Here is an 18,132-nt window from a genome sequence, read left to right as displayed (position 1 = left end):
CCCATCCAGTGCTGTGCCGTCGCTTCTCGATTCCTATACTGGCGGAGCGAGGGCCGATGTTTCATGCTGCTTTGCTCGCAGGGGAGGCTTCCGAGTGCTACTGGCTGGATCTGGAACCACATCGACAACACCACCCCTTTCTCGCTAATCGAATGCGGCGTGCGGCTCCAGATGCGCCGCGCACACGATCTTGCGGTGATCTTCTGACTTGCTTCTCTCATGTACATGTACACCGTAATCAAAGGTCCAGCCCCGCCCGGCAGCGATCCTTCGGCCGGGGGTTGACCGTAGACGCTGAGGGAGGCGATGCCTGGCGGCCACTTCGGGGGCAACAGTACAAACATGTACTTCCTGACCAAGAGCCCCGAGTCACATCTATAAAGCCCAGGCCTTCGTCTCCGATGAGAATGTATTCCTCGGTTCTAGCTCCAAGCAGCTTGCTTCTCTCCCATTCTATACCTTCCCTCGCTTCTTCAACAGGACTGCCCCGGACACATAAAGACTCAACAAACCTTTCACTTCTTCCGGCCAGAAAACATGCACGTCCGAATCTTTGCCGCTTTCTGCGCCGTCCTGGCCGCTGCCGTGCCACTCGAAAAGAGACAGGGTGGTATGTTTGTCCCTGCATTTCTCATGTCGGCTTTTGGTTTGTCGTCGCGTGTTAGCTGTGCATCTTGCCACGTCATGATATCAAGGCATCAGAGACTGACCATCGCCTTAATATGACCAAACAGACAAGTTCTCGACCGGAGTGCCCGACCTCCCGTCTCCCACCGTCCCGCTGCCCACGACCGGAGGCTCTCCGCTTCCCACCGGGGAGCTTTCGATGCCTACCGGGCGCCCTACCAGACGCCCAACCGGACGCCCCGGCCTCCCGTCAGGCTTGCCCACTGGAGGGTTCCCTACCGGAGGGTTCCCTACCGGACCACTGCCCACTGGGGGGTTTCCCACTATGTGTCCCACCGGTTTCCCTGGTGGTGGTGGTGGTGTCGACTTCCCAGGGGTTCCCACCGGCTTCGCTGCCGATGCCGGTAGCGATGCCTTCTCCGGGCGTCCCACTGGCTCCGGGCGTCCCACCAGCCGTCCCAGACCTACTGGTAGTCCTATGCCTACTGGCCGACCTGGTGGCACTGGTCTCCCCGGCCGCCCTACCGGCCGTCCCACCCGCACGCGGACTGGTCTTCCAACTGGTCGCCCGACGGGCGCCCCAAGCGGTCCCACCGGATTTCCTCCCGCACCGACAGCCACCACTAGCTCCGCTTAACCTAACAAGGTGACTGGGACTGGAAGTCACGCCATCAGCTTCCCCTTTGTCATGGAGTCAGTTGATAAGCAATGATATACCGTGTGTTGGCGTCTTTTTGTGCATGCCCTACTCACGGGCCTGGCGATATATGTAGCCATTCGTGTGAAAGTGCATACTATCAATTGAGTTGACAGTATCGACAGTGTGGGACAGGTCCTCATAAAATTCTCTTTGTATCCTATATTCTCATATTCTTTCTACCTTAAAAAACTAAAATGCTAGGCCTTTTACATGCCAGTCACCTCATACATGACATGCCTCGATAACCTCGCACCAACTCACTCACAAAGAGGCAAAGCCTAGCAAGCAATGTACCCAGAATATTGAATACCAAGGCACTCTCTTGCGATGATACATTATCCCTGGCACTGCATAGAATCTCGGATCGGCCCGGAAACTGACGATGTGGGCAATCTCCTTAGCCTCGAACAACAGTGGTCGTAGAAAGGCACGCCAACCTCGACGGCTTTGCCCATCTCCTGAGTCGCGGAAAAGCGGCCACGATTCGGATAACTAGCCGAATTTATGCTTCTTTGCAGTGCCCTGAGAATCTATCAGGGGCTTTGGTGACCTGCTTCATCGGGCCAAGCCGGGCTTGGCTGATTGGACAATTGGCTGCCGCGTCAGCATGGGTCTTGCCAAGGGCAACGCAGCGCCTCCGTTTTGCGCCAAGCCTTTTACTTCCAGAAACGCACAAGCGCAGTTCTGGGCAGTGCTACTTGCGGGCCGGCAAGCAATAATATTTGATCATGATATCATTGTGAACCCACCTTTTGAGGCACCCATTGGTTCCATTCCTCACTACGAGACGGCACTGATGCGCAAAGGGCGCCACCGCAACCAACAAACATCTCGGCCAATCTTGTGCGCCCCCAAGGCCTCGAATCCTCCTTTTTTCCCATTCTGCCATTTTCTTGGGCTGCCACGCTGCTTGCTGCTGGTCCCCGATATTCATCCTTCTGGGCCTAGCCCTCGATCCTATCTGTTCATTGGCACCGAGCGCCCCCCCAAAAAGGTCTCGCATCATCCCATCGCTCCACCACAGGAGGCGAGGCCACCGCCAGCTCTGCATCCTCTGCACGCACACGGTGCCATAAGCAAGCCGCGGTGCGGCAGTGCGGCGCAGTGAGCGAGTAGATACAGTGTAAGTTTCAGCCTTTCTCGTGATCTTCAATGCCGTCGGGACGTGTGCGGCCGAGACGCGACATGCCTTCCAATCTCACCTCCTTCGTGGACATCCCGCCTGGTTGAGGAGAAACGAAAAGTCGTGGGGGTGCGCACGAGCAAACAAGCCCTCGTCCACGTCAACCCTACCTGGCCCTACCTGGCCCTATCCACCCCCGCCGCACCCCCTAGCTCGCCTCAAGCCTCGACTCAACGGATTCCCGAATAGTCGTCCTGGCGCGCGCCTGCTGTCCCTGACAATGGCATATCAATACCAGCCAGCTAACCCCAAGCAGGACACAGAACTAGAGCTCATACGCTCTATCCAGCAGCGCGAAAACATGGCGTCCAACGGCTATTACCAGCAACAACAGCCTTACTACGGCCAACAGCCCTACGGGGCGCCGCCACCGCAGCAGTCGTATCCCCCCTACCCTCCGCAGCCACCTCAGTACGGCTCCTACCCTCCGCCCCAGCAACCACAGCACGGCGAGCAGCCTTATGGAGCGCCTCCCCCGGGCCCGCCTCCCCCAGGCCCGCCGCCGCCGCAGCAATCCGCACCGAGCTATGCCGCGCCCAATTTCAACCCCGACGAGAAGCAGTCCTTTGATCAGACGTTCAAAGTACAGGGTGGCCCCAAGTGGAACGATCTGTGGGCTGGAATACTGGTGGGTGATAACTGGCTCCGAAACGGCGGGCGGCTCTAGTCGTGATCGCTCGCTGAAAAGGTGGAAGTCAAGCGCATGCTCCGAGTTCCTGAAGCTGACAACATGCATTCTAGTTCATCGTCTTTGTCCTGGGCTTTATTGTAGTGTCTGTAATCTCGCTGCGCGGATACTGTAGGTTCCCCTCGCGCTCTCCGCTGCTCGGGACACAGCTAACTCGTTATAACAGCAAGCTCGGAACCCGGTGGTGGGGGAATCAACAATGGTAACGCATTCACACTCTCGAGGAGTACCATCATCCTGTTCGCCTTTGTGCTGGCAGTAGCCATCGTTCTCAGCTACCTCTACGTGCTCCTGGCGCGCATGTTCCCCAAGCTGTTTATCTGGGTTACCGGCATCCTCAACATCATCTTTGGCTTCGTCACCGCCATCTACTTTCTGTACCGCAAGCAGTATGTCGGGGGGATCATCTTCCTGATCTTCTGCGTGTTCCTGGTCATCGCCTTCATCTCGTGGATTCCGCGTATTCCGTTCAGCGCCCTGATGCTGCGGACGTCTGTCGACGTCGCCAAGAAGCACGGTCACGTCTGGATGGTCAGCGCCCTGGGCGGGTTAATCGGCGCCGCCTTTGGCGCCTGGTACGCGGTCACGCTGGTGGCGGTATATGCCAGCTACACACCCGATAGTCGGAACCCGAACTGCCGTAGTGGTGGCTGCAGCCAGGGCAAGGTCATCGGCCTGGTTGTGTTCCTAACCTTCACGGCCTTCTGGATCTCCGAGTGGCTCAAGAACACGATTCATACCACAATCAGCGGTGTCTATGGCAGCTGGTGAGTAGCATTCTTCGCTTGCCTTGTTAATAGATGTACAAAAACACTAACCAAGGCGTCCAGGTACTTCTGCTCGCGCAACTACCCGCAGCGTGTCACGCGCGGAGCCCTCAAGCGATCCCTGACGTACAGCTTTGGCAGTATCAGCCTTGGTAGCTTGATTGTGGCCATCATTAACTTCCTCCGCATGCTCTGTTCCATTGCTCGTCAACAGGCGGCGGCCGACGGCGACATCCTCTCGTGCATCCTGTTCGGCTGCCTCGGCTGCATCATTTCTCTTCTGCAGTGGGCTGTCGAGTTTGTCAACCGCTATGCCTTCTCGCACATTGCGTTGTACGGCAAGGCGTACTTTGCTGCGGCCAAGGACACGTGGACGTATGTGTTGCCCCTTTTACCTCCAAGTCGAGATCTCTTTGTGTCGCGGTGCATTATCTGACTGGGCTAACCGACTTTTCCCACTGCAGTATGATCAAGGATCGCGGCATCGACGCGCTCGTCAACGAGTGCCTTATCGGCCCCGTTCTCAGCATGGGTGCCATGTTCGTGGCGTTTGCCTGCGCGCTGCTGTCGTTCCTGTACCTGACCTTCACGAACCCGTCGTACAACACGGGCGGCTCATTCACGGTGCCCATTGTGGCGTTTTCTTTCCTCATTGGCCTCCAGATTTGCAATGTCTTCACGACGCCCCTCAGCAGCGGTATCGATACCATCTTTGTCGCAACGGCCTGGGACCCCGAGGTCCTGATGCGGGACCACCCCGACATCTACCACCAGATGGTTGCCGTGTACCCGGAGGTTCAGCAGGCGATCCATGCCTAAGTGCGCGGATAATGGATGGTCTGGCGGTGGAGGGAGATGTGTGCAACACGGTACCTATGACTACCACGCTGGACGGCAGAGAGTTGCACGTAATTTACCTATGCCTCGAGTTTTTTTGCGCCTCATACAACGAGGTTAAAAGCCCAGGCTAGGAGTTTTTTTTTTTTGCTTTTGGCTCTTTTATGTTCTTGCCTACCCAGTACCTAGATGCGTACCTGCTATTGTGGCGTTACAGGCTACCTAGTGGCTAACCACGTTGGCTAGGGAGACTGTAAAGATTGCGAAATACCCGAACAGAATCAACTATACAGATACAGAAATCACCAGTGTATCTCACGGCTCGCATTTCGGGAATTGTGTTTGTCGTATCTTGGGGTGTTCAGACTCGCCTCAACCTACTGTGTGTCAGTAGGTAGGAGGTAGATAAGCAAGCAGTTAGCGCATCATGATATGGCGCTAAGCCACCCGAGGCGCCTCTAGCCATCTGGGCCGCGCCGTCTTGCCGATACCGGTGTTATTTCTGCAAGAACACTCGAGTCCTAGGAACTCGGGCGCTGGGGCGAACACCCGGAAGAGTGCATAGGCGGGGTGTGCGGATGGGGTGAGTCAAGATCAGGAGAGGCTGGCGAGCCAACTGCCATTTGCCTTGGACGACAGTCCATCCGGGATGGATCTGGGAGGGCTGAGGTGGGGAATGGGCAGGCAGGTGGGAGGTGAGGCGTTATGTGTAGGGGTGTGTGTCTATGTGCCCTGTGCTGACGGACGGCCTCGGAGGCAGCCAACCCAACCAGTCCGTCAGTCCGTCAGCCTCGACGGCCAGCCGGAAGGAAGGACGAGGGATGTATTGAAACATGCACTTTGCAATGTTGGGTCGGGGTGACGCGCTCCACACTTCACCGCAGGCTCGCACTTGCAGCCTGCTTATTGATGTGATGGGGGCTTTGTTATTTCCCCTGTTCCGCGGTATAGGCTGCTCCCCTCCTCCACCTCCTCATCCTCCTACAGCTTCCCACCACTGCAGGCAGGGTCAGTCGTAAGCACGCAAGCACGCAGCGACGCAGCGACGCAAGCGCGAACCCCATCCAGCATCCGACTGGGCCGGCAAATAACCACCTAACCCCTCCAGCTCTGGTTGGTCCGCCACACCGGGCAACCACCAAGACAGATGCAGCCAGGGCGAGGCACACTTTGGAGTGAAGCTGTAGGACGGGCACGACGGGGGAGCAAGGGAGGGGAGAGACGAGAGGCTAGGGCCAAGAAGGGCCTAGCGCGCGCGACGTCGGGTGTCGCAATCCCCAATCTCTCTTCGCTCGTTCTGCTCCGCCTCACAGCTGGAGGGAGGGAGGAGGAGGAGGGGAGGGGTTTGCCGTGATGCAGTGCATCGACCCAATCACGGCCCTTGGCTCCCTCGTCGTCTTTCTTTCCATCGTCTCTTTTGTCCGTCTCACTGCCGCACTTCTACCATGCCCTCTGCCTGTCCCACCCCTACCCCACGCGCCGCGCGCCCCGCATTAGCGCTGCAAGCGTCCGAGGTTGCTCAATGCGTTTGATGATTGATTACCGCGGGCAGGCGTGCTTGTTTATCGCAGGCGGGGCCGGGCTCCTTTGGAGGTCATGGTGGTGGTTTTTGCATGGGGCAAGTAAAAAAAAAAAAAAAAGGGACGGCGCTAACACAGTAGAGCGGACGCAAGCAAGGCGTTGAAGCAAGCAAGCAGTCCGTTCATGTATGTACTGTGTATGTCGGTGTCGTGTTTCGTTCGTCCCCCTTTTGCCCCAATGGCCGGCCTTGGCTAGTGGTCGCACCAGGATGGAAGCTATTTCTGCGCGCCCATCTGCAGCGGGCGGAAGCAACAATGCGTGCATTTGCTTTAGGTAGGTACGATCAACCGCGGGAAGAGGCTTGCTTGCTGCTGCGGCTGTTGGGGGACCCACAGGGGGTCACGGACATACACTTTTGAGCACGAAGGCTGGAAAGAATGCAGCTCCCCGATGGTCTGTCTATCTGTCTGCCTGCTGCCTGCTTGGGTGTGTCGTGCAGGGGGGCAGCAGGCAAGGGCCGGATCCAATGGTGCGAGGCAAGGCTGCCTTTGGAACCGCCCACTGCCCCTTCTCTGCGCAAGACAATCGGATTGGAGAGGTGGAACACAAGACAGTAGGACACCGCAGTGGACACCACACATGGTGGGACACAGCTGGGGTGGCACGACGGGAGCCCGTGCTAGGCCGTTCTGGGGGCCCCAGGTGTTGGCGGCCTGCCATTGACACCCTCAATGGCACCCCCCTCCTGTCCGTCCCCTCGAATAATCAGCCCTAGAAAGACAAAAGACGAAAGAACAGCGGGCTCAGACCCGCGTCTTACACGGAACTGGCTCCCTCCACCATCGGGGTACATGATCCATCCCTCTGTCCACCTGTCCATTCGTTTATTTTTTTTGCTTCGACTGCGAACCGCCTTTGTATGTGCATGAGTACAGTAGGTGTGCACCACCAGCCGGCAAACAACTGTCCTGTCCCAGCACATAAGAGCCCAAACCTCCAAGCCAAAGCCACGTCAGCTCGCCGGCCTCTCAAGGAACCCCAGATTTACATACCACGTCGGCAGCAGCCCGAACTAGCAGGCCGCGCGAACAAGGAGCAAGCAGGCATCTGCCCGTCATCGCAAAGCACGAGAGCCGTTTCCCACTGGCTGGCCGTCGGGTGGCTTTACCACAGAGCAGCAGCAGCGCTGTCCAGATACATCCACCACAGTACCTCGCTCTGCTGCGCTGGTTTCCGCTCTCTGGCTTCGGGCCTCTCTGGCTACCCCACTGTCGTGCTCGGACAGCCTCACCCTCGACGCCGTCTCGGCCCCCGGATTGGCCAGCGTCCAGCTGCACTCCCACACCCTCCCGTCTGAGCTCCCCCCAGTGCAGCCTGCGTTGTATCTGCGTCTTTTAACTGGCCTCCCGGCCTCTCCTCTCCCCCACCAGACTCCGCCGTCTTCTCTCCTTCCACTGTTTCTCCCTCATCGCCCACCCACAGACTTGCTTGGGTAGCCACGTTCCCCTATCCGCCAGCTAGCCCGGCCTCATCAACCCGTCTTCTGGCACGCACTCATACCATCACCCCAGCCAGCACAATTCCCCGCAATTGATGGCCTGGGTTGCAAAGATGAGTAGGGCAAAGGCATACATGGAAACAGAGCGCGAGGAGCGCGCTGCTGCCGTCTCCGCCGATGCTGTGTCTGTCTTGTCGGCTTCTGACGACGACAACACCCTGCCCGGCGACGACGACGACGACTTCGACTTCGACGACGGCTACCTCAGCGATGATGCCTCCAGTCTCTGGAGCTATCCCTTTGGCCGTGATGCCGATCCCATCCAGCTCAGCCCGCCCTTGTAAGAAGCCCGGCCTCGGTATCCTACCTCCCAGCTGTGAGTTATGAGCCTGACCGCTAACAACTGCCTCCCTTCCAACAGCCGTCTCCCACGGGAAGAGGATCCGCTGAAGCCCGTCTATGAAGGATGGACGATCCACGTCTCCCCGAAAGAGGAGGACGTCACCGACGGCAAGCGTGTGCTCGGCATCAAGACGGTGCAGCACTTCACCCGCAACCCTGGCGGCAGGCCCAGCGTCCTCTTCACCACGCACACCCAGAAGGAGCTGGCCACAATGCACATGGACGCGCTGGATGAGTACCACGGCTCTCACCGAAGCTCCGGAGGCTGCCTCCCGGTACGCCGCCTTCTCCGCCGCCACACTTCGCGAAGCTCGTACGACGACAATGTCGATGAGAGGATCCGCAAGCTCCCCGCCGCCGTACAGGACGAGATCTCGACCCTCCTGCAGGACAGGGGCAGGTGTTCCAGCTCGGCGACGCGCAAGCGAGAGTTCACAGTCGCCATCGTGCGCGAGCAGCTGCATCACCACTTCGCCAGCACCGAACCCACCCCTGCCCGCCGCCACCGCCTGCGCTGGTGGAAGGATAACACGCGGGGCCGCGAGCTGCAGTACTTCCTCGTCCTCATCGGACGCCAGACCCAGCACGACCCTGAGGGTCTCCCGGCCTACACCCGGCTCACGAACCCGTGGCGCGAGGTCGATATCCAACAGGGCCATCTGGAGCGGGCCAAGAAGGCTGCCGATAGGCAAAAGGCGGGCTTCTTTGCGCCACCGTCGGTCAAGATTAGGCGCACTCCCTTTGCCCCGCCCACTCTTAGGAGGCGTGCGCCGTCCGAGAGGTACGAGAGACGAGCGCGATCGCCACTGAGGGACCGTTCCCGGTCGCGATCGCGGTCAATAGAGCCGCCCCGCCGTTATCGTTGGCGGTCTCGGTCACCTTCCTCGGACCCATCTTTGTCCTCCTGGGGTGACCGTTCGCGATCGCCCTCGAGGGATTGCTACACTACCGACCGCAGGCCTTATCGGTTTCCACCGCCGCCTGGCTTTGCTCCTCCTCCACCACACCCGTTCTCGCTGCCGCCTTATGTGCCATTCCAACAGCGGTCGGTGCTGCTGCCGCCGCCACCTCCTCCAGGCCTGCCCATGCCCCAGCGGTGTGCTTTCCCCTCCAGGCCGCCCATCTTGCTGCCCGGCCCGATGGCTCCGCCACCGCCGGCTTGGAGCATGCATTCTTTGTCGACGCCTCCACCACCCCCTCCCCCGCCGGCATCGCAACCCGGCGCCTTCTTCGCCCCTGGGTCCATGCCTCCCTCCACGTCCTGGCCGTCGTCGCCAAACTCGCAACGCAACGCGCTCCCGCTGTCTTTGTATGGCCCGCCGCCGCCGCCGCCGCCGCCGCCCATGAACCCCTTCTCGGCCCTGACGACACCAAGCTCGCTCGGCTCCTTTCACCTGCCCATGTTCGGACCCATCCCGCTGCCGCCGCCGCCCCCGCGGTCCAACTCGAACAGGAGCAGCGCCAACGTGTCGCGCACCCCATCGCCTCTCGGCAAGGACAACAGCCTTCCCCGTCGTGGCGGTGAGGGTGTCATGTCCGACAACGACTTCATGAACAGCCGCCGCCCGTACGTCGAAGACGTGGACGATGAGGGAGAGGAGGACGCCACCCTCATCGGCTTAAACTCGTCCGTCGCGGCCGAGTCCCCCATCGACAAGGCTCCCGCGTCCCCCGAGGTGACAGCAAGAGAGGACGCAAAGGTCTTGGCGTCTGACAAGCCTGGCATTCACGGCGACGACTAAGTTTCTCTTGGTATCGGGACAGTCTTGTGCTTTTCTGACTTTCTTGAGTTCCCTGACGGTGCCATTGTTGGCGGTCGCCCGTAACTTCACTGCCTTGGTTGTCGTTTTCTTCCTGCCCTAGTGGCGTTTGGACCTCTTGCGCCTTTTGATTTGTGCGATTAACGATTGTCATGATATGTTTCTATGAGGGGTTGGTTTTATTGTTACTAGGTGGTTATCTTGTGTCTATGGGGGTTTCTTTTTAGGACGGACAAGGGGGACACACAAACAACCGCATGGCTTGGCTCTTACGTCGCCAGTATGATAGGGTGCACCCCAGACCACCGCTTATATAGCAAGCGCTCCATCTCATTGGTACCGCTTTTTTGCTGGGTGAAAGCGCATAATCGAGTGAACGAATGGCTCCGTCACTATAATTGTCCTACTCTTAATTCTCCACGTCCTTGGAGTCGTGTACGCCATGGATTATAGCAAGACAATGTTTATCTCGCTTGCTTTGCAGAAGAGAAAGGATGCCATTGCATGCTCTCACTTTGACCCCTAGGACGAGCTCGCTGGCCTTCGGGACATTGGCCAGCTCCAGTGGACCAAGCTACATGCCTTGTTGGCTTCGTCTTGGTTACGAGGTCTGGAGAGGGACAGGATGCGGGCTCGGGTCACGAGGAACGGGCAGGTTGTAGCCCGGACAGGCCCGCGCCTCGGTCGCAGCTGGTCACGGAATCCAGACCTATGAAGGCTGTGGGTCTGCGAGAGCAGAATATATACGCTTTGGCTGGGCTTTGGAGCAAAGGACGGCAGAGCGTCGCACCCAGTCATGTCTGTCAGGACGACAAGCCTACCTAAACCTCTATCCTTGGACTCCTCAAATTCTTCCCAGACCAGTCTCCACTGTTCTACATGCCGTCCTTGTGTCAGTGCTTTAGCCTTCTCATCTACAAAATCCCAAGTGCCTTAGGATACGAGTCTACCCGCGCTCTACGTCGGGCACCAATGGGCAGCTAACCCAGCATTCAGTGTCCGAGTCTGCAACGCCATAATACGTCAGGTAGCTTCATGATGGATGGCTTCTGAAATGTGCCTGGAAACAGGGACTTGTGATTCTGGACCGAGCTGTATCAGTCTTTCCAAGAAACAAGGTAGAGAATACACAAGACTCGACACTGGAGTCTGCGGGTGGGCGTGATCGGGGAATGGATCCCCACACAGCCCTGACGTAACCGACGCCCGAAAACGCAAATGACTGCAATGCTCCACCCAAGCTTAATACGGTCAATTAAGAGGGAGCAAGCGCCAGATTCCAAGTTTGCATCACGAACTTTGAGAAAGAAACGAGGAAAAAAAAAGGGGACGAAAGCGAAGAGCCGTTCAAGGGGTGATGGCAAGGAAAACCAGAGCGAACCAGAGGATCGCAAAAGTGCGACATGCACGGTTCCGTCGCCATGCAGTACCCGCAAGACGATGGGAGGGGCCAAATGTGTCGATTTGACAGGTCGTCCCCCTCCTGCGGCCTGAGCGGGCTGTGAAGAGTGGCTACGAGGGTGGCTGCGCCCCAGTCACCCACGCAGCCATGCGGCGCTTTGGGGGGTAGATATTTACGTCGGCTGCCTGCCTGCTGCATGTCTTCTGTCTCGGGGGCTGCGCAGCTAGCGGGCGACGAGGGGCAGTGTGATGTGCAACTACTGGCTGCTGGCTCGTCTGGTTCGAGAGATGTCTTGGGTACGACAGTTTAAGCGTCACGGGGGACCTGAGGACAAAAAGGGAAAAAGAAGGAAGAGAAGTATAAAAAAAAAAACGAGCGAACCCTCCATCAGAATTCGCTGGTCACCGGGCCTGCCTGACCTGACGGGAGGCAAGGAGGCGAATGGGATGGCATGACCAGAGCAACCGCCAATGGCCTGGCTTGGCCTGGTCTGGCCTGGTTATTATTATCATTAGGCTGGCCGGCGTGGGGAAGAACCCTCTCACCCTCTCTCTGCACCCATCCTGACCTGGGCCCTTGTCGTCATCCGAACATGCGTCCCTGCCCTGGCCTGGCGAGGAACCAAACCCAGTTGGGCAGAAAGGAAGCGCGCCCACTGCTGCCGGGCGTTGCGTGCGGGGATGGCCAAGGTAGCCCAGAAGCCAAAACGGCGTGCGTTTGGACGGTGGGGTGTTCCATGGGATTCCAGGTGCGAGGCTGGGTCAGCAGAGCCCCTCGTCAATCACACAAAGGGGCAGCAGCCGCTGAGGGGTGGGGGAAAGAAAGATGGATGAGAGCAGGAGATGTTGGAGGCAAAGAAGACTCTGAAAAAAAAAACAATAGATAGAAGTATAGAAAATTATAGAAATGGCAGAAATCACATCATCAAAGTCCCGGACAGGCAGTTGAGATTCATTCTCTTGGTTCATCCTCTCGGCCACACAGCCAGACCCCTCACTGCCAGCCCCAGGCCCCTGCCGCATCTTCTGTGCGGCCCTGCTGCTTCTGCTGCTGCAGCAAGGTGGGAGGGTTAGGTTGAGGTTTGGTTGTAGCGGGTAGTACCACCACCACCCACGCGCTGCAGCACGTCAAATGAACGACCTATGTGCTAGCACGTCTCCCTGCCCCTGCTGACAGCCAGCCAGCCATTCTAATTTCGTCGCCTTGCTTCCGGGGATCAAAACCTGTCGCAGCAGTCCTGACTTCCTTCGTCTCCGTCTCCATAAATCTCTGTTGGCCTGCTGTCAGCCAGCAAGACCCGCCTGTTCAGCCCTTTCCCCCCCTTCTTTTCCCTGGTCTTCTCCCCCGACATTTCCCATTCCCCCTCCATCACGTCACTGCCGAGCAAACCTGGCCTCTTTGGTTCTCCGGCCCGCCCGCTCTGGAAATCGTTTATTATTATTTTCTTTTCTTCCTTCACCACCCATATTGTTTGTTTGTGATCCCGCTGCACGATCGGCAAAGCCCAAGTCAAGCCAAGCAGCGCACGCAGGGAGTTGCTTGACTTCCCAGCAGAGAACAAAACCAAATAGCCTTTCCGTCTGTTTAGCCATCGGAAAGCCCGCCAAGGAACCCCGCGCCTGTGAGCGTGACAGACACATCGCCCACAATGCCTCCTCCCGAGGGGGTGTACAAGGAGTCGCGGGTGTACCAGTACCGGTCGGAGCGCTCGCCCTCGCCGCTCGACGAGTCCAGGTACGACAGGACAGTGCACCGGTACAAGGTGACCCCCAACCGCACCGAGCGTGTCGTCGAGCGGGTGGAGGAGTATGACGACGACTATGACCGTCGCTTCCGCTCCGGCGACTACCCAGGTCGCTCCGACGCCCTTGACGTGGATCGCCGGGATCGCTACATACCCGAGCGCCCGCGCTCCGCCTACGAGCCCCGCAACACCAGCACCGTCGAGCACAAGCACGTAACCAAGCGCGACTACGACGGCGACGGCGTCGCCGACGACGTCGAGATCGTTCGCGAATCCCGTAAGTATGACCACGACCGCGGCGCCGAGACCAGCCGCCAGGTCGTCGAGCGCATCGAGCGCGAGCCCGGCGACCCCTACGGGCCCGAGGTCAGGTCCCGGGTCGAGCGAAAGGTGGTCGAGCACACGGGTGACCGTTACGACCGTGGTCCGCTGTCCCCCCACGATCGCGATCGCGACTGGGACCGCCACTCGCGCACCGGCTGGGAACGCGATTACGACCGCGACACCGACGTCCGCGTGGAGAAGCGTGTCGAGCGCCGCGAGGACGGCGATGTCAAGGTTGAGCGCCGCGTCGAGGAGCGCCGTGAGGACGCTTACGGCGGCGAGGTTGTGGGCTACCGCAAGGAGACGGAAATCTACGAGCCCGCTGGGCCCACCTCCCCCATCCAAGTCACCCCTGTGGTCATCCGCTCGCGTCCTATAGAGCAAAAGATCATCTTCCAGGAGGCCCCGCCCCCGGCCCCGCTGGTCGTACGCGAGCAGCGGGAGCAGCGCACCTATGGAGACGACGAGTACTACTACCGCCGCTCCGAGGCCCGTGAGGTTGGCCCCTATCGCGGCCGCGACGTCCGTGAGGAAGAGTATTCCGTTGAGCGCCACAGGGACGAGCGCCGTCCTGCCCGTCGTGAGTACAATGACGACGAGGACTACTACGTCAAGAAGAAGACCACGGTTGTGCGCGAGCGTAGCTCCAGCGCCGACCATCACCGCAAGCGCCACTTGGCCGAGGGCGCCATAGCAGGAGCCGGTGCTGCCGCCCTCCTCGCTACCCGCCGCGGCGATAACGGTGGTATACAGGAGAACCGCGGCCGCAAGGTGATCGCCGGTGCTGCCCTCGGCGCCCTGGGGACAGAGGTCTTCAAGCGTGCCCGCAGCGCATACAATGAGCGCTACGTCGAGGAGGAGCGCGTGCGCGGCCGGTCGCGGACCCGGTCGAGGTCCCATGGCCGCGACCGGTCCATGTCGCGCACGCGGTACATCACCAGCAGCAGTGCCGACAAGGACGACAGGCACTCCAAGCTCAAGACGGGCCTGGGCATTGCTGCCGCCGCCCTGGCTATCGCGGGAGCCACCAAGTATTACCAAGCCTCCAAGATCGAGAAGGAAGAAGGGGCGAGGGGCCGTAGCCGCCGCCGCTACTCCTCGGATGGCTACTCGCGCTCGACGTCGCGCAAGCGCAGTCGCAGCCGTGCCGCAAGCATGGCCAAGGCCGCCGCGGGCACCGCTGCCGTTGCCGGCATCGTGAAGCACTTCCGCGACAAGTCCAAGGCCAGGGACGGCAGCGGGTCGCGATCCCGGTCGCGGTCGCGGCTGCGAACCGGCGCCCAGATCGTGGCCGCGGGCTTGGCCGGCGCTGGCGCAAAAAACCTATACGACCGCCACCAAGATAAGAAGGAGCGCGAGCGGTCGCAGTCGGCGGCCCCGCGTTCGGGCGAGAGCAAGCGGTACAGCAAGAACCGCAGCCGCAGCCGCAGCCGAAGCAGCTCAGAGTTTTCAGACCGCGACCGCCGCCGCCGGTCCCGGTCCCACAGCAGGTCGAACGCCCACCACAGACCGAAACCCCTCCCCTATGCCGACTCCGGAAGAGCTGACCCCGAACTAGGTATGGTTGAGTACGGGAACGATCCCCTCGGCCGGAACGACCGCCGCGGGGGAGGAGGGGCAGTTCCGGTCGTGGCCCGCGCCGGCACCCGCGGCGTCGCCAGCGACTACGATTCGGCGGCCGAGGAAAGCGACCGATCCAGGCTCCGCCACCGCCGCGGCGGCCGGCGCGCGTCGAGCTCTGCGAGTTCGTCCGACAGGGAGCCCAAGGAAGTGGAGAAGAAGCGGAGCAGGAGTCGGATCAGGGAGATGGCAGCCGCGGGCGCGGGCGTCGCGGCGGCGGCCATCGGGCTCAAGACAATTCAGAAGCATCGAGAAAAGTCCAAGGAGAGGGAGAAGGAGGAAGAGGATGCGGATAAGCGCGAGCGTGAGCGCGAGCGTGAGCGTGATCGTGACAAGAGGGATGCTCGTGAACGAGACCGTGAACGGGACCGTGAACGGGACCGTGAACGGGACAGAGACCTTGATCGAGACCATGTCAGGGATCGTGACGACCGCGGACATGACGACCGGAGAGATAGAGATAGAGATAGCATCAGGGAGCAGAGGGCGAAAGACAGGGAGCGAAGAAGTGAGTATCCCGACACCTCCATCCTCTCACCACTGACCGTGACTTTCCCGCGCCGCGTTGGAAACGGAGCCAGCCTCGAAAAGGCAGTGTACGAGAGACCGCGGGCTGATGACTGACACACTGGGCCATCCTTTAACAGGGTTCGCGGATGAGGCGACAGATGACGGCTACGACAGCCACGACGACTACTACCACGGCCATCGTCACCAGCAACACTCTCCACCACACGCCTCTGGTGGCTTCCGGCCAGGGCCTGCAATGTCGGGAACCGCCGGAGGGGTCGCAGCAGCCGGTCCCGGCGCCTTTACCCAGCACCCAAACGTGGTATCAACAAACCTGTCGGATTTCGAGTTTCCGCAACGCCCAAACGGGGCAGCGACGCCCACGGGCATCCCATACCCGCCAGCAGGGCCCCCTCCGCCCCCAGGGCCCCCTCACCAGATGGGCATGGGAATGCCTCCCCCGACAAACATGGGACCACCCCCCACAGTACCGATGCCGCCGTACCCCACGGGCCCGCCGCAGGGACAACCGATGCCGCCGCCCCCAGCGGGTTACCCGCCTACTCACCCCGGGATGAATCCCCACGGCGACCAAGTGAGTCAAGCTCCTCTTCACGCGGGCGCCAGTTCAGCGGCCCGCTCGTCCGGCCAGCCAGGTCCGGGTGCGTCCTGTCCACAACCATAAGCTCGCCTCCAGCGAATGCTATATCCCGTCCATGTCATAGTGGCGCATCGCCTTTTGGGAACCCCATTCGAGTGACTGTGTTTTAACTGACAAAACTGGGTGACCGGTTAGATGGTGTAAATCCACGAGGCCGCCGCCACCGCTCGTCTTCGCGGCCCAAATCCCGCGCATCATCCAAAGCGTCCTTTGTCTCTGATGCCCACAGTCCGACGGACATGGATTCTCCTCAGCCGCAGGCCGAGGCTGCAAAATCCGTCATATTCATCCCACTCAGTCCCAAGTCTTCGCAGACGCTGAAGCGACACCACAAGGAGTCGGGAGCCAAACCAGACGACCAAAAGATAGACCCTATAGGCCCTGCGCGCGATCCAGCCGACAGCCAGCAGCTCGTACCACACTCTGCCTTCCCGCACTACTCTGAAGACAAGGCCTCCGCATCCTCAAGCGCTCCACCAGAGCCCCCACATCACCGGCGGCGGTCCGGGTCGGACGCGTCCGATCGCGCGCTCAGCTCACGGCGCCGACACGGGCCCAGCTCGTCTGCCAAGGATGATGACGAGGTGGTAATCGAGTCGCTCCCGGACCGGTTCGACTCGCACGGACGTCCGCTTGACCAGCCGTCACGCCCGGCATCGAGGCGAGGAGACTTTGAGTACAGAAGCCAGCGGCCCGACGGCTTCCAGGCGCACGGCCAGTGGGGCGTGGCGGGTTCCGATGGTGAGGCTGTCGAGAGGACAGCGCGCCAGATACAGGGCCTGCTTGAGGGGAAAAGCGGCTGGCTCGGCATGCTGGGCGGCCTGCTTGGCGCTACGCTAGGCAGCGCGGATAAGAGAATCGACGATGACGGCCGGGATGATGCGGGGCCGTCGGACGGCGGGAGGGAGAGGAGGCGGGACCGCGACCGCGATCGCGGCAGGGACCGACACAGCGACAAGGACAAACGCGAGGAGAGGCGCAGGGACAAGGCGTGGACTCAACCGGTAGGCGACGAGGAGGAGGAGGAGATCCTATACGGCGGCGGCGATTACAGAGAGGCTGACGACGAGGTGGGGCACGGGCATGGACATGGACACGATCACGATCACGGCAGGCACAGGCGCGAGAAGCGAAGGAGGGATCGGGAGCGAGAGAGGGAACGGGACTGACGACGAAACTCGGATCATCTGACGACTTGACGACCACGATCTGCTTTTTGTTATCTTTGGTTAAACGTTTTGTTGTTTGGTTTTGTTTATCGCGCATTGGCTTATATCCAGACTGAAGAGCTATTTCCGTTGCGTTATCAGACTTGAGATGGGGCATGGATATTGCGAGATTTTCTGTTTCCTGCTTTCCTGCCAGACAAGACGTTGTGTCTCGACACTTGGACATTTTCTTTTTTTATCACTTTTATGAGCCTACAACGCCGCCATGATATTACACTACGATGCGATGATAATCATAAGGAAAATAAAACTGGCACTGGAACTCTCGTCTTCCCATCTCAGCCATATTGATCATGCGTCGGTTGTGACATGAATTCCCAAACTCGACGCAAGCCAGGCTTCAGGGGCCTCAACGCCTAATCGATTGCCGGGGCGGCAGTTGAGGGGGGCGTGCTCAATGCGTTGGAATCGGCCCGGGCAGTGGGCGCCCGGGTTTTACAGGGCCCTTGGCGCTCGGTACTTTGCACCCCGATGTCCATCGTACGATGGAATCTATCGACGAATCCTTTTCTTGACCGAACACCCACCCACCTCTTTCTTGCTTTTGATTGCCCCGTCAACATTCAAAGATAAACCGAAAAGGCCAGCCACCAAGCTGAAACTTGCCGTGGCCGTCGTCCCAAGAAGCTTCCACTGCCGTTGCAGAATAGCAAGCGCAG

The 18,132-nt window shown here is 59.8% G+C and overlaps 4 protein-coding genes across 4 annotated transcripts; all 4 read left to right on the top strand.

Moving 5' to 3' along the window:
• Positions 1-537: 537 nt before the first annotated feature.
• On the top strand, positions 538-1,264 carry GGTG_02730 (hypothetical protein; the record flags this gene model as incomplete). Its single annotated transcript, XM_009220505.1, has 2 exons — positions 538-610; positions 735-1,264. 2 exons carry the CDS (start codon positions 538-540, stop codon positions 1,262-1,264), a joined length of 603 nt encoding a protein of 200 aa, XP_009218769.1.
• Positions 1,265-2,120: 856 nt separating this feature from the next.
• Positions 2,121-4,959, top strand: GGTG_02729 (PNS1). Its single transcript, XM_009220504.1, has 6 exons — positions 2,121-2,450; positions 2,767-3,138; positions 3,252-3,309; positions 3,365-3,965; positions 4,029-4,340; positions 4,430-4,959. Exons 2-6 carry the CDS (start codon positions 2,812-2,814, stop codon positions 4,782-4,784), a joined length of 1,653 nt encoding a protein of 550 aa, XP_009218768.1. The 5' UTR covers positions 2,121-2,450; positions 2,767-2,811; the 3' UTR covers positions 4,785-4,959.
• Positions 4,960-7,072: 2,113 nt separating this feature from the next.
• Positions 7,073-10,404, top strand: GGTG_02728 (hypothetical protein). Its single transcript, XM_009220503.1, has 2 exons — positions 7,073-8,161; positions 8,243-10,404. The coding sequence occupies exons 1-2, from the start codon at positions 7,917-7,919 to the stop codon at positions 9,963-9,965; spliced, it is 1,968 nt and encodes a 655-aa protein (XP_009218767.1). The 5' UTR covers positions 7,073-7,916; the 3' UTR covers positions 9,966-10,404.
• A 2,629-nt stretch (positions 10,405-13,033) lies between these two features.
• GGTG_02727 (hypothetical protein) lies at positions 13,034-17,754 on the top strand (the record flags this gene model as incomplete). The annotated part of the gene is made up of 3 exons (XM_009220502.1): positions 13,034-15,581; positions 15,721-16,178; positions 16,380-17,754. The coding sequence occupies 3 exons, from the start codon at positions 13,034-13,036 to the stop codon at positions 16,386-16,388; spliced, it is 3,015 nt and encodes a 1,004-aa protein (XP_009218766.1). The 3' UTR covers positions 16,389-17,754.
• Positions 17,755-18,132: the final 378 nt, after the last annotated feature.

The sequence above is a fragment of the Gaeumannomyces tritici genome, assembly GCF_000145635.1.
Source record: "Gaeumannomyces tritici R3-111a-1 unplaced genomic scaffold supercont2.2, whole genome shotgun sequence".
Lineage (NCBI taxonomy): Eukaryota > Fungi > Ascomycota > Sordariomycetes > Magnaporthales > Magnaporthaceae > Gaeumannomyces > Gaeumannomyces tritici.
Note: the sequence above shows the minus strand (reverse complement) of the source record. Positions and strands in the feature narration are given on the sequence as shown.

Coding starts and splice junctions, on each gene's coding strand:
- GGTG_02728 (XM_009220503.1), top strand. CDS start 7,917: ATGGCCTGGGTTGCAAAGATGAGTAGGGCAAAGGCATACATGGAAACA. Junction 8,162..8,242: donor ATCCAGCTCAGCCCGCCCTT/GTAAGAAGCCCG, acceptor CCCTTCCAACAG/CCGTCTCCCACGGGAAGAGG.
- GGTG_02729 (XM_009220504.1), top strand. CDS start 2,812: ATGGCGTCCAACGGCTATTACCAGCAACAACAGCCTTACTACGGCCAA. Junction 3,139..3,251: donor ATCTGTGGGCTGGAATACTG/GTGGGTGATAAC, acceptor CATGCATTCTAG/TTCATCGTCTTTGTCCTGGG. Junction 3,310..3,364: donor AATCTCGCTGCGCGGATACT/GTAGGTTCCCCT, acceptor TCGTTATAACAG/CAAGCTCGGAACCCGGTGGT.